The sequence below is a fragment of the Physeter macrocephalus genome, chromosome 18, assembly GCF_002837175.3.
Source record: "Physeter macrocephalus isolate SW-GA chromosome 18, ASM283717v5, whole genome shotgun sequence".
NCBI classification, from domain to species: domain Eukaryota; kingdom Metazoa; phylum Chordata; class Mammalia; order Artiodactyla; family Physeteridae; genus Physeter; species Physeter macrocephalus.
In genome coordinates, this window is record NC_041231.1 from 88,950,288 (window position 1) to 88,974,267 (window position 23,980).

General features: G+C 41.4%; 1 protein-coding gene across 1 annotated transcript in view; it reads left to right on the forward strand.

Moving 5' to 3' along the window:
- KIAA0319 (KIAA0319 ortholog) overlaps window positions 1-23,980 on the forward strand; it is a 79,681-nt gene that overhangs the window by 5,656 nt on the left and 50,045 nt on the right. The window contains exons 2-3 of the mRNA XM_024121990.3: window positions 20,758-20,934; window positions 21,788-21,946. Of these exons, the coding sequence (XP_023977758.1) occupies window positions 21,892-21,946 (55 nt within the window). The 5' untranslated portion in view covers window positions 20,758-20,934; window positions 21,788-21,891. The remainder of the gene's footprint in view (window positions 1-20,757; window positions 20,935-21,787; window positions 21,947-23,980) is intronic.

Genomic DNA, 23,980 nt, shown 5'->3' on the forward strand with positions numbered 1-23,980 from the left:
TTCTCACTAAAAATACAATTATTTTGATGTGACCAAAACTTGTTCTGGTTTATAATGTCAAATCATCACAAAATGCATAAATTTTTCCTTGCAGCATCTTTGCAACAACAATAATAAATATAATAATTACAATCTTAGAGGCACATCAATTCCAGGTAATTATATTTGATACCCTAAGGAAGGAGCTTTGCTTTAGTAGGCCTGGAATAATTGCTGGGTTATTGTTTTATTTGTTTTTTAAAATCTGTATTTTTAGATACTATTTATGTGAATACCATAGTGAGAAACTTTCTTATTTATTTCTATTAAGCAGTAAATATGGTTGGACCAAAATAACATCTATTTTTGCATCATTTGACAGTCTTTTAACCAGAGGTGTTTGAATTTCAAAGTAAGTCTTCTTAAATGACGCACAGGTAGATAAAGATATGGTATTGGAGTTTTAACTCTAATCCCTTCCAAATAACCTTGGTAGAATATGTTATCTGTTGGAAAGTGTTACTATGTCCAACCTGCTGTGCATTCTTTTCCTTAAATTCAAATAATCAAGGGATTCTAGTATACATCTGTTTAAGCAATGTAGCTATATAGTAACAGGATAACTCTAACCTCAAAATGAATTTTCAAAGTTGGTTTTATTGCATGCTATAGTAAAGCACCAGAATTATTAAGTATCGAGGGCAAATTAACTCCAGTGCCACCTACAAATTTTACTTTTTTTTTTTTTAATATAAATTTATTTATTTATTTTTGGCTGTGTTGGGTCTTCATTGCTGTGTGCGGGCTTTCTCTAGTTGCCGCGAGCGGAGGCTACTCTTTGTTGTGGTGCGTGGGCTTCTCATTGCGGTGGCTTCTCTTGTTGCGGAGCACGGGCTCTAGGCGCGTGGGCTTCAGTAGTTGTGGCTCCCGGGCTCTAGAGCGCAGGCTCAGTAGTTGTGGCGCACAGGCTTAGTTGTACCACGGCATGTGGGATCTTCCCGGACCAGGGCTCGAACCTGTGTCCCCTGCATTGGCAGGCAGATTCTTAACCACTGCGCCACCAGGAAGTCCCGCCACCTACAAATTTTAAATGTTACAGTGTGTAGAATGTTTTTTCATGTGGTGGTGGGGAAGTAGGGCTTGCTCCTCTCTAGGATAACAATCCTGTTATTCTAACATTGTGATTATCAGCATATCTTACCTTTTTTTTTTTTTTCTATCCTCCTCATTAAAATGAAGTGTAGGATGTCTTCTGGTCAATATAATATAGTTGCCTGTCTTCAAAATTTTTTCAAAAGAATCTCTTAAGATGACTTATCTTCAATAAAATTATTGGCTTTACCATCTCTTTCAGTATGTTTGTACTTATCAGGAGGTTGAAATATTTTATTAATTTAGTATCTTCAGCCTCCTTGTCTTAAAGCTTCAAGACATTCAAATTCTAGGTGCCAAATGCTCAACACTTCATTGTTGTGTGGGAAAAGCTTCTTTCCAGACACATATGTGTTTAGGAGTATGCTGCTAGCAGCTAACTAGTCTTCACTCGTTTATATCAGGCTTTCCTAACTACTCCTATGCAGCAACCGCTCCTCCCCAAATCAGGAGAAACTTTTTCTGACCTCATTTTACTAGACCTCTTCCACCCAGTTGACCATTCTCACTTTCCTGAAACAAGAACCTCTCTTGGTTCACAAGTTCCATCCTCCAGTTCCCTCCTAGGGTTATTCTGTAAAGCAGATATATGAACATGTCACACCTCTGCTTCAAAATCTTCAATGTCATGTCCATCAGTGGATGAATGGATAAACAAATGTGGTCCTTACATACAATGGAATATTATTCAGTCTGGAAAACGAAGGACATTGTAACACATGCTACAACATGAATGAATCTTGAAGATGTTATGCTAAGTGACATAAGCCAAATACAAAAGGACAGTATTGTATGACTCCACTTATATGAAGCATCTAGAATAGTCAAATTCATAAAGATAGAAAGTAGAATAGTGATTACCAGGAACTGCCAGAGCAGGTAATGTTATGGTTCAATGGGTACAGAGTTTCAGTTTGGAATGATGAAAAGTTCTGGAGATAAACAGTGGTGGTGCTGGTTGTGCAAGAATGAATGTACTGAATGCCACTGAATTATACACTTACACATGGTTAAAGTGGCACATTTTATGTTATATATATTTTATCACAATAACAAAAAAATTTTTTTTAATCTCAATGTCTCCCCACTGCCTACTAAATGAAATGCCGACCTCTTAGTGTGACCTGGACAGTATTTACTATTTCTTCTTGGTTTACGTTTTCATCCTCTTATCACATCATTTCCCGCACATATTCTACATTCCAGCCATATGGAACCACTCAAAATATGCCATCCCTTGCAGGATCCCATGCTTTCTCTGTGTAGTCAGTCCCTACAGCCTAGAATGCCTTTCTTTCTTCGAGAAGCAACCACTCATCCCTCAGGATAGAGCTTACATGTAACGTTTCTGAAGTCTTCCCTCGAGTCCTCAGTTCCTCTTGCTTTGATGGTAGTCTAGCTTGTGGCTATGCCTCCACCAATGTCCCTTATCCCATTACTGTATCCTATGAGCTTCTATAGAGCAGGGACGTTTTATTTTTTAAATGCATATTTTCTTTAAAAAAAAAACAAAACTGAAGTTAATGTTTCCATTCTTCTCCAGAACTACATCAGACCTTAGTATACTTTAACCTGCCCCTCATCTTTCACTTCACTATTGTTTAGCATTTATTTTTTGGATAATATTTTTATTATTATTTCCAACACTGTTAGTCAATTTCTACCTTACTGATGCTTCTTCTGTCCATCTGTGCAGTTTTCCTTTCATAGCTCTTTTAGTGAGGATCTATAGGTAGGTATACTCTGTGTTTATGTAAAAAAAAAAAAAAACCCTTATTGTTACTCTTGAATGACAGTTTAGTGAGTATAAAGTTCTAGGTTGGCAGTTTTTGTCCTTCAGGACTTTTGAAGATGCTATTTCTATTATCTTCTGGCATCTATTTTTTGCTGATAAATCATGTTGTCAGTCTAATTCTTGCCCCTGTTAAGATAATCTGTCTCTTGTCTCTGGTTCTTTATAAAATGTAATCTTTGTCTTTGTAATCTTTGTCTGCAGTTTCATTTCAGTGAGAATAGGAATAGAATTATTTTAACCTGCTCAGTACTTCCTGGATATGAAGATTTTTGTCTTTCATTGGTTCTAGAAACTGCTTGGCCATTATCTCTTTACATTTTGTCTCTTCCCAGTTCTTTTTATTTTTTCCTTTTGGAGTCATCAGAAGATGTATATTGGACCAGTTTTTACTTCAGGACTCTTATTCCTGCCTTTGTTTTGTCAATTTTTTATTTCTTTGACTTGCATTTTGGGTTACTTCCTCATACAATATAGCTTTCATTTCAGTTCACTGATTTTTTTTTTTCAAGTTCATTGAATTTTAAAATCCAGTGGCTTTATTTCTAACTGCACAACTTCTGATTTGGATCTTTTAAACTATGCCCGTAAAAAAAATCTTACTAGGGATTCCCTGGTGGCGCAGCGGTTAAGGATCCCCTGCCAATGCAGGGGACACGGGTTCGAGCCCTGGTCCGGGAAGATCCCACATGCCGCAGAGTAGCTTAGCCCATGAGCCACAGCTGCTGAGCCTGCGCTCTAGAGCTTGCAAGCCACAACTACTGAAGCCTGCATGCCTAGAGCCTGTGCTCTGCACCAAGAGCAGCCACTGCAATGAGAAGCCAGCACACTGCAACAAAGAGTAGCCCCTGCTCACTGCAACTAGAGAAAAGCCCACGTGCAGCAACGAAGACCCAACACAGCCATAAATAAATAAATATCTTACTGTACTGTTACTTTATTATGATTTTTGTCTCCTCTCTTCACCTTAATGTGTTTCACCACTTCAAACATACTTATTTTGTAGTGTCTCTTAGGTGTATTTTACTTCTTTTTTCTTGCTCCAATTTGTTACGTCTGCCACCTCTCTCCTTTGTACTGGTTTGCTCCCTAGCTTGTATTACTTTTGTTTTTAGGGTGGTTCATCTTCAGAGGGGATTGTTTTTCTGGTGGAGTTCTGTGTGCTCTGTTGAGGCCTGTCCTTCTAGACAGATTTTGCATTGCTTCTGCATAGGAGCTTAGCTATGTGTTAATAAAAAAAAGTGTTGTTGTTGTTGTTATATATACATATGCTCCATTTAGCCTGGAAATGGAAGTTATAAATTAGTTCTATAAGGGTTGTTAAAAGAAAGTCCCCGTAAAGAGGCATATCTTGGCAATCCTTCCTCTTTTTGCTTTCAGTCTCATCGTGACATGCCTCTGGTTTCTTCTAGCCCCTCTTCTAGGATGCATTAGTCCTTCTAGGCTGCAGTGGTCTTTGTGAGGCTTCTCATAATATTTTATAATGTCAATAGATGTTCAGCTACTTTCCCGCTGCATTAGTTTTTGATAATATCTAATTCCTTAATTGACCCAAATTATTTTTGTCCCTGCGTTTGAAACTAATATTGTATTTTCCCTCCTTCTCTTTCTTTTTTATAACCATTCCCATTTGGTTTTTGTCTTTTGAACATTCAAGTAGATTTTCCTTCTAGTTAGGAATATATAGTTATCATAATGGCATTTCTTAAAAAGTAATTCCCATCCCTTTGTTTTGTTACTCCTAGTTTGCTACAGAGTAAGTCCTAATAAAAAGTCAATGTGTTACCGAGTCCAAGCTCGCTCTGCTCGTTTTCGGCAAGACAGGCCAATAAATCGGAGACAAGGTGCTGAAGCAAGGAATACGACTTTATTCGGAAAGCGGGCAGACCGAGAAATGGCCGACTAACGTCTCAAAATAGCCATCTTATCGGGGTTTGGATGCCAGTTACTTTTATAGCACAGAGATGGGGAGGAGATGAGGAAGTAAAGTAAAAAGGCCGTAAGTTTTGCAAATATCTCCTGGAATGGCCAGACTCCTGGAGGGGATGTGTTAATTTCTTCTTTCTTGTAGCCATTCACAGGTGGACAGGGTCCGGATATTTCCCTGAACAAAGGCACTTTGGTTTAACATTCAAGCATAGGGTCAGGGTTCCCCAGGCAGACCATTATGGACAGACAGTATCCTTTTAGTGAACAAAAGCAGCGGAAAGCAAGTTAAAGTAAAAGAAACAGATCCAACATGTAGTCAGATTTGGTTCTTCCCTGTTGCAATTTTAGTTTATATATTTTAGATGATTTTTGCTTTATAATGAGTATGAGAATCTTGCATTGTCTTTTCTTCTCATTCCCCAAACATCCTTGTATATTTCTGCCTGTTTAGTTTTTGCAAATGGATTTTGTTAAGTACTTTAAAGCATTCTGTTGAGTTTTAATTCATTTTGTTTCTTTGTTAACCTAATATATTGCTATCTTAATTTAATACCTATTGTCTTTCCAGGTTATACAAGGTTTCCCTCCCCAATTATTCGTATCTCCCATTATCTCTCCCAGTACAGTTTTATTATTGTATTTAAAGATATTCTCTGCCACATTGTAAGTCTTTTTGCATATTTGTAATGCTTCTGGCCATGCCTAGGAATGGGATCTCTCTCATTAGTGCTCTTTCTATCTGTATATTTGTCTGTTTTATACAGAGATGCTGTTGCTTCAAAGAACTTTGCTGATCTTCACCAGCCTGCTTGTATTAATCCTAGTGCTGATGTTTCTTTCATTAATGTGATGAGTTTAATGATAAGGAAACATCTTGTGTTACTCTTTCCACCATCTCCTTAATCATCTGATTATTTTATTTTATTTTATTTATTTTTTGGCTGCACCACGCAACATGTGGGATCTTAGTTCCCTGACCAGGGATCGAACCCATGCCCCCTGCATTGGAAGCGCGGAGTCTTAACCACTGGACCGCAAGGGAAGTCCGATATAATCCGATTCTTAGAACATTATTAAAGGAGGGATTTGACACTTTTTTTTTTTTCGCTTGTATTATCTCCTGTTTGTTCCCTGGTCCGCCCTTTGGAGCTTCACAGAATCTGTTCACTCCCCATTCCACATGAATGCCCTTCCTGTGTTTAAAAACCAATGCTGGATCATGTTTCCCTTAATTCTGCTTGATCTCCTAATAGGAAGTCATCTTATACTGTAATTGTAAGGCATTATCTCTGTTGCCAGTAAATTCCTGGGTAATCCTCTGTGTTGATTAGCACAGGTTTTCTAGAACTTATTTTACTTTATCAGCTTTCAGTGGAGAGATTCAGAGCATAGATTTCACTACTGAAAAATTGCCAAGTTTTTACCTTCTTGGCGAGGCATCTAACTACATGTATTGTCTGAGTTTCCTCTGCCTTACCTCCTTGTTTTGTTGGTGAGGATTTGGGGGCTTGAGAGCCCCTTGTAGATGCAGGAGCAGTGGGTCTACACCTCTTCTACAGGTACTTTCTCAGCTGCTTTCTTTTCAAGACTACTCTCCAGGCTCAGGCAGGTCAGGGGTGAAGGAGTGTGACTCATGAAGAGTTTATCAATTGCCTTGGCAAGGGAAAGCGCTGAAAGTGAGAAAGATCAGGAGAAAGCAGTCCTGACTCAGTTTCATCCTTTATATTCCTTACCCACTGAAACGTAGAGGCTTGTTTTGGAGAAACCGGAAACTAACTTCTGATTAGCGAGCTGCAGAATTTCAACTGATTCAACCAGAATATTCTGTGTACCTGTTGGGGATGACACATATCTATCTTACCTCTCTCAGATTCTTAATGGGAGCTTCAGATAATATGAAGTATGTAAAATTGCCTTGTGAATAAAAGGACTATTATAAATGGCTATTATGTCAATGAATATTACAAACCATTTTTAAAATGTTCTTGTTACTAACAGGGTAGATTATTAACTGACAATATTCTACCTTCTTTCATTTTGTCCCTTTTCTTTCATAGGGAATAAGTGAATAATCATTTCTTTAATGCCAGAAAGTTAAATTCTAAAGGCGAACTCTTTTTTTTTTTAATTGAAGTGTAGTTGGTTTACAATGTTGTGTAAGTTTAAGGTGTACAGCAAAGTGGTTCAGATCTTTTTTTTCTCAGTTCTTTTCCATTATAATTTAATACAAGATTTTGAATATAGTTCCCTGTGCTATACAGTAAATCTTTGTTGTTTAAAGGAGAACTCTTTGACCAGCTAATCATAGGCCTGCTGATAAATGGAATTGAAACACTGAACAGTCTCAGCATTGATAAACAGTTTGCCTGATTCAGAAGTTTGGTCATCACCAGCTGTCTTCAGAATTTGATGCAAAGCAGATTCACTGTCATTGACACACAGGACGTCTGGCATCTGAACTTGGACATCACAGAGCACAAACTGGGTTTTCCCCCAAAGCCTCTGGCAGACGGTGTCTGCACTGTCTCTGGCCTTTCCCTGTGCATGTTTTCTAAAGGTGATGATTTAGTTATTAGAGCACAGGACAAAGCATTTATTTAGGTAGCAGTGTTGGCCCCATTAGTAAGAATTAAATTTAAGGAGAAGGAAAAGTGCTGAGCCGATTGAAAGCTAAGCTACTGCCATAATTAGGGAGACTGTTTAAAGCCCCATGATGTACACTTAAGGTTTCACCTTCTGAAAATTTTCCTCTTAGTTTAGGAACAGTATCTCCAGGAATATAAAAACTCTGGTGTTATTTATAATACAAGGACCGCGAGACAGTGTGTTCATTTGCAGCAGTTTAGAAAAGATGGTAAAATGTATACCCTAGGAATCAGTACATAAAGAAAATAAATATAAATGTCTCTTACCTTTTCTTCCTCCTCACATACGACCTTTCACTGAATGCTATCCACCCCACCTTTGAGTTGTTCTCTTACCTGTTTCCTCCAGTTACTACTTCCAGGAAATCACCACTTCCTTTCTAACATTGCTTTGACTCTCGTTGAGTGCAGGATGCTCAGATGGTAACCCATGGCCTGCAGTCACCCCTGCGGTTAAAGGCTGCCTCAGCAAAGACAGTTTTTGTCACAGTAGTGGCTGATAAAGCAAGGAATGAAGAATAATAAAAGACAAGAGAATATCTCCGGCAGCCCCCAGGGGCTAAGCTGAAATAGCAAAATACAGCTCATCTTGTTTGAGTTCACTGGCTCTGAAAAGCAGGAGTTTACCAACCAAGTTTTGTTAGCCAGTAAACCACAAACAGGACAAATTATAAACACAGTCTGTTCTGAGTTGCCTGCAGGAAAATGCTGTCCAGAAGATCCATTGGGATCTTTGAAATTAGGCCCCCTTTGAGCTGTTTTCATTTACCTCAGACAGGCAAGCTGCAACTTGCTTTTTTCTGAGCCTGTAGAAGCATTTCACTGCAGCATTATTGATAAAAGCCAAATATCAGAAACAACCTAATGGCCTAGCAATTAGGAAATGGTGAAGTCAGTTATAATAATCACCTCAATGGGATGTTGCAAAATAATAAGAAAGAATAATGAAGAAGAAAGTATCAATAGCAATGAAGGATACGTTTGTGATAGAATGTTAAATGAACATGAGACCGTGTTTCTCTAAGAGGGTAGCTATGCTGAAGTATACTGGCTGGTTTACTGGCTAACAAAACTTGGTTGGTGAACTCCTGCTTTTCAGAGCCAGTGAACATGCTTTATAGCATGTTCCCACTAGCTATCTAGTATGATTTGATCGTAATGTTGTTAGTGTACATTTTTGATATTCTAGTTAAAGAACAAGTTATTTCATTCACTCAACCTCCATCCGGCCAGTGTGCCGGAGCTTGGGGCACAGACAACAACCAATAAAAGGCAGTTCTTCTGAGGTTTTGCACTATATCATTTTAAAAATCATACTTTTCCCCTTGATCAGAAATGTTATAGCAGAAATAATGCAGCACCTGAGGAACAGAGAGTTTCATCACGAAATTCATCTTTCATAGCTCATTATGGCTTTTCATTTCAAAAACTAGCAGCAGCCACAATAAACCATCACCATTCAATGTCTGTAACTTCTGGCTACAATGTACCTTGTTCTGGATTGGAGGTTTCAAATATTCTGAAGTCCTTTGTCACTAATTCTACCGTGGTTCTGACTTGGCTGGTTTCCTTTGGGCAGAGATGAAAGAAAATCCCCAGTGTCTGAAGACCTGAGTTATTCTTTCTTCTCACTGTAAAATGGTTGGCTTTTTTTTTTTTTTTTTTTTTTATCCTTAAACTTAGAGAATGCTTTCTGTTTTAGGTACTCCACGGAGTCAATAATGGGACAAGGTGGGAAAATTTCAGAAAGCCCTTCTGTTGAAAAATATAAAGGATGGTGTTATGGGTTGCATGTGTCCTCCCCAAAAGATATGGTGAAGTACTAGCTCCTGGTACCAGTGAATGGGACATTATTTGGCTGAAGACCTGAGTTATTTTTCTTCTCACTTTTAAAATGGTTGGCTTTTTTTTTTTTTTTTTTTTTATCCTTAAACTTAGAGAATGCTTTCTGTTTTAGGTACTCCACGGAGTCAATAATGGGACAAGGTGGGAAAATTTCAGAAAGCCCTTCTGTTGAAAAATATAAAGGATGGTGTTATGGGTTGCATGTGTCCTCCCCAAAAGATATGGTGAAGTACTAGCTCCTGGTACCAGTGAATGGGACATTATTTGGAAATAGGGTCTTTGCAGGTGTAATTGAGTTGAGCTGAGGCCTTTAATCCAATATGACCAGTGTCCTCATAAGAAGAGGGAAATTTGGACACAGAGGCATCCAGGGAGACTGTCATGTGACAACAGAGGCAGAGATTGGAGTGATGCAGCTGCAAGCCAAGGAATGCCAATGACCGAGGCAAAGAAGGATTCTACCCGGAGTTTCAGGAGGAGCGTAGCCCTGCTGACACCTTGACTTCGGACATCTATCCTCTAGAACTGTGAGAGAATAAATTTCTAATGTTTTAAGCCACCCAGTTTGCTGTGCTTTGTTATAGCAGCCCTAGGAAACTAATACAGATGGTAAAAGCAAGGATTATATTCCATATTTTTTTAAATTTATTTTTATTTTTTAAGCTATTTCTGTTTATTTATTTGGCTGCACTGGGTCTTAGCTGCAGCATGCAGGCTCTTCGTTGTGGTGCGCGGGCTTCTCTCTCGTCATGTGGCTCGGGCTCCAGAACGCGTGGGCTCTTTAGGTTGCAGCACACAGGCTCAGTAGTTGTGGCGTGTGGGCTTAGTTGCCCAACGGCATGTGAGATCTTAGTTCCCCGACCAGGGCTCAAACCCACGTCCTCTGCATTGGAAGGCGGATCCTTCACCCCTGGGCCACCAGGGAAGTCCCAGGATTATATTCAATAAGAAAGCACTTTGATGAGGACCTGAGGGAGCATAGAAATGGATAAGGCATTGTGGACCTGTTCAGGCTTTTAAGACCCTAGAGGACAACAATGCTTCAGAACTTTTGTATGAGTCAAACACAACATATTAAAATTAAAACAATTTAAAGAAGAGAACTTACAGGCTAGAAAATAGGAACACATAAGGTTACTTAGAAAACTTTTTGCATTGAAAGCAAAAGAATTTAAAAGTGGGAAAATTCAGAAAATATTTGATGATTAAGTATGTTTGTACATTTTAAGTGCTAAAAACAACCTGGGCCTGGCAAATAGGAAGCATTCAATATATATTACCTGTTAGTATCATCAGCTGTTATTTCGCCTGTTCATTCAGTTTTTTGTTTGTTTGTTTTTTGTTTTTTGGGGTTTTTTTGCGGTACGCGGGCCTCTCACTGTTGTGGCCTCTCCCGTTGCGGAGCGCAGGCTCCGGACGCGCAGGCTCAGCGGCCATGGCTCACGGGCCCAGCCGCTCCGCGGCATGTGGGATCCTCCCGCACCGGGGCACGAACCCGCGTCGCCTGCATCGGCAGGCGGACTTGCAACCACTGCGCCACCAGGGAAGCCCCGTTGTGTTGTATTTTCTTCCATCTGTTCATATGTCCTGCTTACCTTTCTCCTTTATTTATTTTTTTAATTTATTTTTAATATTTATTTATTCGGTTGCACCAGGTCTTAGGTGAGGCACGCGGGCTCTTTAGTTGTGGCATGCAAACTCTTAGTTGCATGTGGGATCTAGTTCCCTGACCAGGGATCGAACCCAGGCCCCCTGAATTGGGAGCATGGAGTCTTAAACACTGCACCACCAGGGAAGTCCCTCCCCTTTATTTTTATTTTTTATTTTTCAATGGGAACATAGGAAAGAGGGGAAATAGATGTATTGATATGTCCAGTCTGCCATCTTGAACTAGAAAGTTTTCTTTCTATTCTCAGCTTGCCAAAGTCCTATTAATGAAGCTCATTTCCCCCCAGGAAGATTAATGTGAATATATTTGCTGTGCAGGCTGGGTCTCTGGACAGTCCTTGGAATAATGGTGACCCTTGTCTCCAGGATCTGCCTATTTAGAGAACTCAACCGCTTCGAACAGCAAGGGTGGAACCATCCCTCTTTAAGGAACACCTAGGGACTTGGTCTATTACTATAGCATCCTGCCTGTCTCAAGCTTTGAGGATAAAGTAGGTGTGTTAAGTAGCTATGATTAGAGAACCATAAGACAAGCACCTACCCCAAAATATCTCCTCTACTGCCATCTGTCAAAAGTACCTAAAATAGCCTTTGGTCATCAGGAATCTCTGTGTGACAATGCTAGCATCCTCATAAAGAATACGAGCTTAAGGCTTAAACAAGTAATAACAGCCAACATCTTTGCCTGGAAGCTTGGGTTTATAGAAACCTGAAGGGAGGGGATTGATGGACGGGAAGGGGAGAACCCGACCAAGACTCCCTAAAAGGGGAGAGAGGCATAATTATGTGCTTCTTTGTTGTGCTGTGTGCCCACGCTGGCTGATATCATGTTGCTTCTGTTTCTTGCTTTGAAATGAAATACTGAAGAGAATTGGCAGCAGGAAGGTAAGGCCTTTGCCTGCACAGGCACAAGGGATAGCAGTTCTTTAGGGATAGGTTGAGGATAGAAAAACACAATTATAGATTGTCAGCATTCCCTTCAGGGCAAAAACCGAAGAGGCCCTCATGTTTGGAATCTTCCTAGCTAAGATTAAAGCCAAGCTCTGAAGGGCTGCAGCCCTGCTTACAAAAATTGACTTTTAAAAAATTTCTGAAGTAAAATTGCATATTTTTTCGTGTCTCAATGTCAAGTTCAAGAAGCCTGACTCTCCTACTCCCCTCCAATGTTGATAAAATATACTGAAAATAAATTTCTAATTTTTCCCCCAGTGGTAACTTATTAACCAAGGATATACAGAACAGGATTTTAAATCAATTAATCTGGTAGTGTCCGAATTAGCAGCAATCAGAATCCACTTAATTACAGTTTTTGTCAGTTGAGCCTTTTAATCAGCCTGGAGCTATATTTGGTTTGCCCTGGCTGAAGCAGCCAGGGAGTTGCTACCATGTGATTTGCACCCCTGCTGACAGCAAAATGTGGCACTGTCAAGATCAGAAGGCCTCCCTGTGGGTCCATCTGACTAGATGAGAGCTGTTGTTTATGGAACCGTTTGAAGATGGGCCAATCCCTTCACATACACACATCTCCCTTCTCCTACTCAAGTTCGCCACTCAGGCAATTCTTCCCCCTCTTCTCTTTCCTTTATACTTCCTCCCTTGGTGTTTAAGCAGTTCTGTGGCTTTCAATACCAACTCTATGGCTCCCCATTTATACCTCCAGCTCCTGCCTCCTCTGAACTCCAGACATGTTTATCTGGTGCCCTGTTCAACACTCCACTTGGATGTCTTAGGTTGGTGCCATTTCAGGTCATGGCAACCCCATTCTTCCAGCTGCTCAGTCATCCTGATCACTTGTCTTTGTCTCATACCCTACATCCCATCCAACAGCAAATCCTCAGGCTCTCCCTGCAAAATAAATCAGGAATCTGACTCCTTCTCAAGACCTTCACTGTTACCACCTTGGGGCAAGACGCCATGCCCCCACCCAGATAACTGCACGGCTTCTAAGCTCTCTGCCTTCTACACGCTCTTCAACACAGAAGCCAGCAGCTGAGGGAGCTAATCCTGCAACACTTCCCATCTCAGAGGCAAAGCCAAAGATCCCTCATATTGACCTACAAACCAGCATGGCCTCCATTGCCTCCGTAACATTGCCTCCTGGTGCCTTCCCATTTTCTAGCCATGCTGACCTTCTTGCTGTTCCTGGAATACAGGGCACATTCTCTTCTCCAAGCCTTTGCATTTCGTGTCCCCTCTGCCTGGAACTCTTCTTTCAGACATCCACGTGTTTCATTCTCTCATCTCTTTTAAGACTTGGCTCAAATAGGACCTTCTAAGCTCATGAATTCTTCAGCAGTGTCTCATCTGCTCTTTAACACATCTGTTGAGCTTTTGATAAGCAAAAAATGTTATCTTGTTATTTTTATACCTGTGCTTGGTTATTTTTCAAATCTGCCAGGGTCTGTGTGTGTGTGTGTGTGTGCAAATCTTATACCTTACTTTTTCTTTTCTTTCTTTAAATATTTTAAGCATCTTATTTTATATTTGTATGCCATGATTTCATTATTTGAAAAGCTCGGGGACCTGATTCTCTTGTCTTTCTTTTATATTACCTTTCTTCATGGTGCCTGTGTATTTTGTAATTTGGAATTCTGAGCTCATGTTTATCTGGGTTCTCTCCAGGGGTTGAGGGGAGTTCTTCCAGAAAGGATTTATCATTGCCTCTGCCAGGTATGTGTGGGAATTACCAACCCAGGACCACTTAAAGGTAATTTCTCCCCTTGGGATTAATTGGACTAAACTTGTAATGAAAAATGGAGCAAACCTGTGGTTGTCAATTCTCAAAGGAGAATTATTTCTTTCCACAGAGCACAGTGGCCAGATTTTTTTTTTTTCTAGTTCATCCTTTCACCCACAAGGATGCATCTCTTAAAGGTTCCTGGTTTTATGAGGCACCTTAGTTCCAACACCTCATCTCGAATGCACCCAAGGCTCTAACTTCTGTCTGTGTTGTAGCCATGAAACTCGTGTCTCTAGGTTCTAGAGATCAGATATCTCATGCAGCTGCTGCTTCAGCATCAGCTTTCCAGCTTTCTGTTTGTTTTCAGCCTTGGGGGATTTCGCTTATATTCTTGTGAATGCAGTTATATATTGAAAAGGTGTTTGTTATATTTTCCCCAGTAATTTCAATATTTTGCTGTGTTGCCATTTTGCTAGACATAGAAATCCAGACTTTCCCCATGCATATGTAATACTGTTTTCTTTTAAAAATCTGCATCTTTCATGTAGTACTGGACCATAGACTTCATAGTAATAATACATGGATGTTATACATCCATGGGATATACAATAATATTTAATTATACCCTAATATTGGATATTATTGCTTTTATAAATTAGAAGAAAACCCAATTAGCTTTTTTTTTTTCTTTTAATGGAGAGAGACACATAAGGCAGTACAGAATAGTGGAAAGTTCTCTGGTGTCAGACATACCTGGATTGGGTTCCAGTTCTTGGACATTTTAGCTTTTCTGAGCCTCAGTTTCATAATCTATAAAATGGGATAATAATATGCAATTGGAGGGGTTACAGAGGATTAAAATGAGTGCATGTAAAGTGCCAGGAACATTATGAAATAAATGCAATTTTTACAAATGTTAATGTACTTTTCATACAATGTTATATTTGTGGTAATAATGTAGCCTTGGGATGTGTCCCGAGGGGACGGAGCAATGACTGAAGCTTGGAGGTTATGTTTGGGAAGCTGAGGAAGGCTTCTTAGAACTGGCTTTTGAGCTGGCTATAGGCAGGGTAGGGGAGGCTGGTCGATGCTGGAAAGACGACTGGGAAGAGGGGAACATGGAGAGTCATGTGATGAGTTTGCTCTCCTTTCTCAAGGTGTCTGTTCTGGCATATTTCAGGGATTTATAATACTGTCTCCAGTCGTCATCTGAACCGTCTGTGTAAGATGCACGCAGTCACCGTAGTCCCAGGAGGCCTGCCTGGGGCCACGGGATGCTTCCGACTTGGTTGACCTGAGTTTATTGGTCACAGCTACTACAATGACTTTTTCTTTGTTTTTTTTTTAATAAATTTATTTTTTTATTTTTGGCTGCATTGGGTCTTCCTTGCTGTGCGCGGGCTTTCTCTAGCTGCGGCGAGCAGGGGCTACTCTTCGTTGTGGTGCACAGCTTTCTCATTGCGGTGACTTCTCTTGTTGCGGAGCACGGGCTCTAGGCGCGCAGGTTTAGTAATTGTGGTTCACGGGCTCTAGAGCACAGGCTCAGTAGCTGTGGCGCACAGGCTTAGGTCGCTCCGCAGCATGTGGGATCTTCCGGAACTCAACCACATGACCCCACTATGCTGCAGGGGGTGTTGGGAAATGTAGTCTTTTAGCTAAGTACCCTGGTGCCCCAAATAATTATCTGAATCTTATTACTAAGGAACAAGGGGAGGACACTCACTGAATAGACACCAGCAGTCTTTGAGCCTCACTTTTCCTGCATATTCTTGACCCTCATCCCTTTCTTGTCCAGGACAAGATGTGCGCCATCATTACTTGTTGAATACATTTCTGTGCTTTGCTCTTCTCTGAGCTCAGCCCATTCCTAGGGCTCATTTCCTCTCTAACACCATCCCTGAGCCTTACGTCATCTCTGAGTCAGTGATGTCATCACCATCATCCAAAGAGAAAGAACAGTTGGGGTGAGGCTTCTAGGATGGTCACGGATGACAGGAAGCTCAGAGATGGGGTGATGTTCAAGAACAAGATTAGGGCAGAAATATCAGGAATCCGAAATAACCGTTTTACATACGGCTTAGTAATTATTTTTTTAATTTTTTAAATGCTATGTTAGAACAACCATGGCAAAATACCTAAGCCTTCTTTAAAAATGAAAATATAATTGTATTTTATTAATACAAAGGTAAGATGTATTCATTGTATTAAAATAGAAAATACAGATAAGAGAGGAAGGAAAAAAGGAAGAGAAAAGATATCATCAGAAGGGAGAAAAAAATTACTTTCACCTTGGGAAGGGCATTTCTTTCAGATCTTCACGTGTATAAAGTTGATCCATGCAGAGTTTATGTAAGGATCTTTGCATCTGTACTATTTATAACGTTTTGAACTTGTTAAGCCTTATTTTAAAAGCCCTATTTTACCGCTCAGATTCAGCTCTTTGACTGAAATTTTTAGGAAGCTAGTGAGGCTTTCTATGTGAATTCTTTAATATTTTTCTTTCCCTTTAATGAGAACATGAAACAACGGGAAGGTAGGCAGAGGCAAGCAGCAGGAGAGGGCATGATTCTATCAAGAGAATCAGGCAATTCAGAGATTGAATAATAAGGAAAGAGGGGATGTCTTCTTAAGTAACCCAGAGCAGAATGTTCTTACTTCCGAGAACCATAGAGGAGGACTGGGGCAGCTACAGGGCAAGACTGAGGTCCAGAGTCTCAAGACTGACTCTAAAACTCAGTTTCCTTTTGTGTAAAATGGGAATAAGAACTCCTACCTCAGAGAGAGTTATTATCAGGATCAGAAGGGAAAATATATGTCAAAACATGATTTAACTCATGAGGTACTCTATATCAGCCATCCCCAACCTTTTCGGCACCAGAGACTGGTTTTGTGGAAGACGGTTTTTCCATGGATGGGCGGGGGATGGTGGATGGTTCAGGAGGTAATGCGAGCGGAGGGGAGTGACGGGAACCGGCAGATGAAGCTTCCCTCGCCCGCCTGCCGCTCACCACCTGCTGTGCGGCCCGGTTCCTAACAGGCTGCGGACCACTACCAGTCCACGGCCTGGGGTTTGGGGACCCCTGCTCTATATGTATCAAAAAAACCCACAAAACCTAGGGACTTCCCTGGCGGTCCTGTTGTTGGGACTTGACCTTCCAATGCCGGGGGTGTGGGTTCGACCCCTGGTCGGGGAGCTGGGATTCCAAGTGCCTTGCGGCCAAAGAGCCAAAACATAAAGCAGAGGCAGTGTTGTGACAAATTCGATAAACACGCGAAACATGGTCCACATCAAAAAAATCTTAAAAAAAAAAAAAAAAAAAAGCCCCTGTAAACTTAGAGCTAAAAAGACTTTTGATAACATGAAGTCCATACGCCTTTTAATGTTGAGGAAATGGAGATCCATTGTTTGCTTATATTAATGTACTGAATAAAGAAACCTTACAGATGATGTTGAGAATAGGAAATGCTTTTGTTGCTGAGCACTGTAAGTTTGCACTAAGATAACTGCTTTCCAGAGCTTTCCGGGTTACAATATGTTTGTGAAGGTACGTTGCACAAGGGCGTCTGCCAAAGGGTCAAGGGTTTGGAAATCTGGCCGACAGCCCATTTACCAGGCTGTGTGCCTTTGGAGCAGTGTCTGCCCAGAGATGCACCTTTTATTAATTCGGCTGAAGGTACCCTATGGTATGGCAGGGGCCCAGTCATTATCCGTGGGGTTCCTGACCAACTGGCCCCGACTGACAGCACCTTTGCTACTGTGGGCAGCATCTTGGCAGCTGGCTGAAAGCCATCACGGGAGGGCCAGTTACTCTTCTCCTGCCTTTTAGGTAGGGGCATGGTCAATTACTGCAGACAGGAGATGGCCAATCTTTTCTTCTATCCACTTCCCATCCCAAACCACACTTTCCTTGCTGCAGGGCAAGGAAGTTATTAGTGGCAAACTGTTTGCACCAGCAGGCGGTCTCTCTCTGGGTTGTTAGGCATGAAGCTTATGGGACGCTTACTGAACGTTCACATTCTCCCCTTTACCTTATTGGAAGCTCCTGTTCTGATGACCCCTGTTATCCTGACACAGAGAAACATTATACCCGCCTCCTGAATTTACCTTCGGTCACCTGCACTCTGGTTCCTTTCCAGTCTCTTGACCTAACTCGACTCAGTAACACAGAACCCCTGGAGGCCTCTTTTGACCTCCGCCGGGCACTGGCCAGTGATGCTTGCAGGCTGGGCAGCACCCTTGTTCCAAGTGGTCAACGACAGCCGTCAGCGCAGTTCAGTGGGAGGCCTTCTGTGATTTGAGTTGTTTCTTGAGGAAGACTCAAAGCAAGGTCCAGCAGTTCCCAAGCCCCCCTTCTACAGGATGCTGGGTTTGCCTGTTTTAATAGGCTCCTTGTTCTTTCTGGTTGCCTCTGATAAAGCTAATTCACATATCAGGACCTTCAAAATGGAAGCTGCCCCGGTGGCCCGGTCCACATCACAAATCTAAACCACAGTCAGCCTGATCTCAGGTGGCCTTGGTCAGCAGCGGCTTGAAGCAGGATCTCAGTTCCCCGACCAGAGATTGAAGCCAGGCTGTGGCAGTGAGAGCACTGAATCCTAACCACTAGACCATGAGGGCCAGTGGCTAGTGACAAGGCCCTGGCTTGTCTACTTTGTAGAAATGAATTTCAACAAAGAGATGGAAAGTAGTGAAACAAGTAAAGTGTTTATTAGGAGGAAAAAGAAAAGTACATGTGAACAGACACACATGGGTGGGCTCAGAGAGACAGTTGTGCCTTCGTGGTAGTTTAAATCACTTATGTGGGGCATTTCTTCTGGGTTTCCTCTGGCCAGTCATCTTGCTTTGCCCGGTTCTGAGTCCGTATTTGGTTATAACTCAGGGTCCTCCCCTGTCTGCGTCTTAGCCAAGATGGATTCCAGCTCAGAGGCCTGTGGAAAGGTTGACATCACCTATTATGGGGTGGCGACCCCTCCCATTTGGCCCCCCGAGGAGGCTTTCTGCACAGGTGTAGTCAGGAAGGTCTTCTTGACCTCCAGAATGAGGTATATGTGGTCTCTTTATCTCTTATCTGGGCAGGACTCAGCTCCTCTCTGCTCCAGCTATTATCTTTGTCTTGGAGTTTTCTGTCCACAGGCGACAGACTCCAGCTTCTCAGCCTGGAGCCCATCTATCTCCTGCCTCAAGCTGCCCTTCTGGAAAATGCCTGTTAAGGAACCCTCAGATATACCAATCGCAATCCTCCAGCTCAGCTTAGCTAGCTCACCTTACCTTAGAAAGTAGGAGCTGCTTGCCTTGTAAGGAAATCCCCGACCTCCTAGCCAGTCATGCCCTGTTTCCACGTTGCCACTTCTAATGTTCCATAAAACTCACTCTTGCCCAAAATCCCTCAGGAAGAGTGGTCCACTGCTTATGACATCCTGTACTCTCCCAATCTGTGGATTGTTTTCCCTTGAATAAAGGACAGCCAACTCATCACTAAATAGTTTGTTTTGTCATTTGATACCCCTCGCCTCCCCTAGATTACCACATCATTTTTTCCCCCAAATTTTGTGTATTTTAATAACATATATATAGAAAAATACACAATATATTGGTAAAGAGGAAAAAAAATCACCCAAACTTCAATGTATGAACCTAAGTACTGTTCAGTGTGTGAACCCAAGATTGAGTTCCTTCCAGTCTTTCTCCAGTGATAATAGTTTTTCTGGTTGTAACCATAGCAAAATGTAAATCTGTGTCTCTGGTGGATCTTTGTCATTGTGTTTGAACACAGGGTATCCCACCCCCCCCAAAAAAAAAACTCTGGCTAATTTCTGCAATATAAGGAATTTATTTAAGCAACATTAGTTTCTGGGAAACTGGAAAAACAAGGCTGGAAACTACACAGCCAGGAACGTGACAGACCTAGTCCAAGGAAGATGCTACTCTGTTGTCACTGGGCACAAAAATCTCACCTGCAGGGCCAGCAGTGCTAATGCTGGGGTCTCAACACAAGGCTGGAATCACTGCTGCTGCTCTGGAAATTAAATATTACTGTCTGACACTTCCACCACCACCCCCCTGGGTGGAATCTTGCACTCCCTGTAACCTCAAGTCACCAGTTTCTGAGGGTGTCTGGTTGTTCCAGGACAGCACTTTGGGTTCAGAGGACATCATGAAAGCAAGGATGTGGCATTTTCAACTACTATAATGGGAGGAAGACCCTGTCTGTTATGGAATTCTCCACGTCATTCTTAAATGACTAGTTGGGAGGCCTCTGCTGGGGTGTCCCACTCTTTGTCATTCCTAGTTCACTGTGTAAATTTCTAAATGTACTGAGATGCTTCTGGAAAGGGGGCGGGAAGCAGGAAGGTGATGAGTCTTGTTCTCTCCTAAAAGAACAAGTGTAAGCTGTGTGGGTGGGGAGGGAACAGGAATGGGCGAGGAGAGAGCGGTGTGCCCTAGGACTCAACTCTAGTTTACCATCACATACCAGCTTGTAACTCACAGCAAGGCTCTGGCACACTCTAGGAAGCCCTTATCTAGGTGTGCTTACTCCTGGAAGCCTTGTTACATATTTGAAATAACAAATACCTGGAGTCCAGACCTCCTCCTACTGGTTCTTCTTCAGCCTTGAGCAAATCAGTGAACTTTTTTGTGCATCAATTTCATCATCTTCGGCCTATCGAAAGCATAGATTATAATATTGCCTGGGTTGTTGTGAAGATCACATTGAAGAAAGTGCCAGGCAAAAATAAAATGCTAATATTACTCTAGTTCATTGAATCTAAGATGCTAATGATTGGAAGAGCCATCATTATTTTAAATACCATGAAGGAAGAAAGAAATCCTGTCAGTTATACAATAGCACATCACTTTCTTATCCTGTAAACTATTTCTACACATCGGAAGAGATTTTTGGGGGGTTGCTTCGGCAGATTTTTATCCTGAGTCTTTCTTGTGCATATATAAAAAGGAAATATAAGTGAATATACATTAAGGTATTTTTAAATTTCCTGACAATATTTGTCCATTTCTGCTGAATCACTCGTCAAAGCATTTAGTGAGGTCTGTGTGTTTTCTGCAGTTTTGCCTCTGTGTCGTCATGAGCATTGGGGATGCAGCATTTCTGAAAAGAGTGCTTCACATTGCCTTCCTTCAAGCCTCTGACACCAGTTCTGCATAGTCCACGGGTGTGTACAAGCAATGGCATTATCTTCTGCCCAGTGTTTGGCCAACTTAAGACATCCCAATTTCAGAGATGGTAAAGCATGAAAATATTTACATGTTAGAATTGATGAAATATAGTAGTATGATTGACTCTATTTCATTCCCTAGGTTTGGCTTATAAAGGAAGAAAGCATGAGAAACCCTTTGCCCCTTCTTAGGAACTGTACTTGCTATTTGAACAAACTTCAGTGGATGGTTTGCCTGAGATATGGTTGTCAGGGTGGGGAAAATTTCCCCCTTCCCCTCTTGGTCCTTTTGGCTGGTCAAATAATTAAAATGACATAAGGCAGATTAACAAGAGAAAACCAAATTTAATTGCTTATGTACAGGAAATCCACATAATGTGAGAGATTCCAGGTAAAATGAGGTATCTATGTCATCCTGGACCAAGGAGAAGGGGGGCAGGGGTCTGGGACTTCAAAGGGAAGGAAGGCAGTTCACAGGAAGATGAAAAAGAGCACATGTTTGGTAAACACATGTTTGCTGCATCATACAGAGACAGAAGAACACAGAGAGGAATTTTAACAAACAGACTTTTCTAGGTTCCTCCCTGTCTACCACACCTAGTTCACATTATACTGTATTTATTTATGGTGAGAGGTCCCTTCCTGGAACAGGTCTTCTATCTAAATCCTTTTGGGCAGTTAGGGGGAAGGTCAAAGATTCTTCCTGAATCCTTTAGACCTTGACTGGTTGCAGCTTGAAATAATGCACATGCCAAAGTGGCACATCTTGGCGTGTCCTGCCCTGAACCCCACTATGGCCCTGGGGTGTAAACAAGACAGGCTTCCCATTGCCATGAATAAATAATAGAAACAGCTTTGTATGTTTCTGCATTTACCTGTTCTTTTCTTCCTTCCTGTCTCTTTTCTGTTTTTCCTTTGAAGTTCTTGAGGCCGACTCGGCTCCTAAGAAACATCAAAGGAAGCCTGCACCAAAGACCTCTCAGGGCCATCTCTGAAGCCTGCTTCCACCCACCGTGTGAGGCAAAATGGCTCCCTCCACAGGTGCGCTCTCTTCATTGCTGCTGCTGGTGACCCTTACAGGTAGGAAGCCGTTACCCTGGAGACACCACCAGACATCACACTTGGACTTCCTATCTTTGGCTTAAGTAACTCAGATCAACCTGAGGAGGTGAAGGTGCTGTGTGTTTGCTTTCCAGTAGACTTATTTCACGTATAAAAAGGCAGACCTCATGCATAAGTGGTTTCTGGAAACAGGCATTTAAATTTTTTAGCATGACTATTTTGGGGAAAAGAAAATCACATTTCATATATACTAGGAAAACTTCATGTATTTATTTAAAAGAATTGCATAGTAGGTCTTTCTTGGAAAGCAAATGACAGACTTTTCTTTTACCGAAAATCTTTATTTTCATATAGTCTGTTGGCTTATTGTGGACACACCATGGCATAAAATCATTGGTGAGCATCAATTCTGATGATTCATGGCCCAACTAGGCCAGCCAAGCCAGCCAAGCCCCTTTGAACTTACCAAAGATTGAGGATGGAGATGTGGCCAGGGAAACTGGTTTTATATCCGGGGTTTGTCCAAGTATGGTAAAACCATGCTGAGGCTTCCCTGAGAATGACCCTTGTTAAAATGTGGTTTCCTGGGCCCCATCCAGACCTACTGAATCAGAACTTCTAGTGGTGTGACCCAGGAGTCTGAAGCATCTAAATTTTTATAAGCACAGTTTTAGATCATACAAGGGCCACCTCAGGAACTATTACAATCGGGAAAGCCCTATCATTTCCTGCAGATTACTCTCCCCACTCCATCCGTCCATCTTATTAAACTCACCACTGCTTAGTATGCAAGGCAAGATGTTCCTTTATTCCATACTTAGTGTACTCTATACTCTGGAAAATGCTGTCGTTAATGTTTGAGCCCTCTTTTCTCTCTCGCTCTCTCTCTCAAACACCCATCTTTTCACTGCTTTTTGTCTTTTTCTTATGAGGTGTTTTTCATTAATTCAAAGTTCCTGAGTTACTGAGCCCAAATAATGTTATTTAGGGTTTGTCTGTCTTTTCTCTCTATCCTCTTTACCCCTGACAAGATGCTAACTGATGATTTTATTGATTTGTCAACAATCATGGAGTGCCTACTGTGTTCATGGATTGGGCTGGCAATTTGTAGAGGGGACAAACATGTGAGTGTTTCTGGTCTCTTCAAGGACGTTCTTGAGTGAGTCTAATAGATTCTAAAGTAACTATGGCGACTTGGCCCAAAGGGAGAATGGTTTAGTTGTTGGGAAACCCACCTTTTCAAACTTCTTTCTTTAGCGTTCAGATCTCTGCTTAAGGTATGTATATCTAAACAGTCCATTCAGGTGATTTTTTGCAGAACAAAATGATGATCTGTCCCAGAGGTATTGGGTTGGCCAAAAAGTTCCTTTGGGTTTTAAGTAAAAATAAAAGACACATTTTTCATTTTCACCAAGAACTTTATTGAACAACGTATTCACCATTTTGTTCCACTACCTTTTGCCATTTTTCAGGCAACTTCATAATTCCATCTTCCCAAAACTTTTTATTTTTTTGAGCAAAGAACTGTTCCAGGTACCTTTTACAGTCTTCCAGGGAGTTGAAATTTCTTCTGTTAGGAGAATTTTGTAAAGAATGAAATAAATGGAAATCCGAAGTTGCAACGTCTGGTGAATATGGTGGATGAATCAGAACTTTCCAGGTAAGCTGTAACAGTTTTTGCCTGGTCATCCAAGAAACATGCGGTCTTGTGTTACCCTCATGGAAGATTATGCATTTTCTGTTGACTGATTCCAGACTCTTTCATGGAGTGCTGCTTTCAGTTGGTCTAATTGGGAGCAGTACTTGTTGGAATGAATCGTTTGGTTTTCCGGAAGGAGCTCATAATAGAGGACTCCCTTCCAATCCCACCATATACACATCACCTACTTTGGATGAAGACCGGCCTTTGGTGGGGTTGGCGGTGGTTCATTTCGCTTGCCCTGTGATCTCTTCTGTTCCACATTATTGTACAGTATCCACTTCTCATCGTCCGTCACAATTTGTTTTAAAAATGGAACGTTTTCGTTGCATTTCAGTAGAGAATCATGTGCA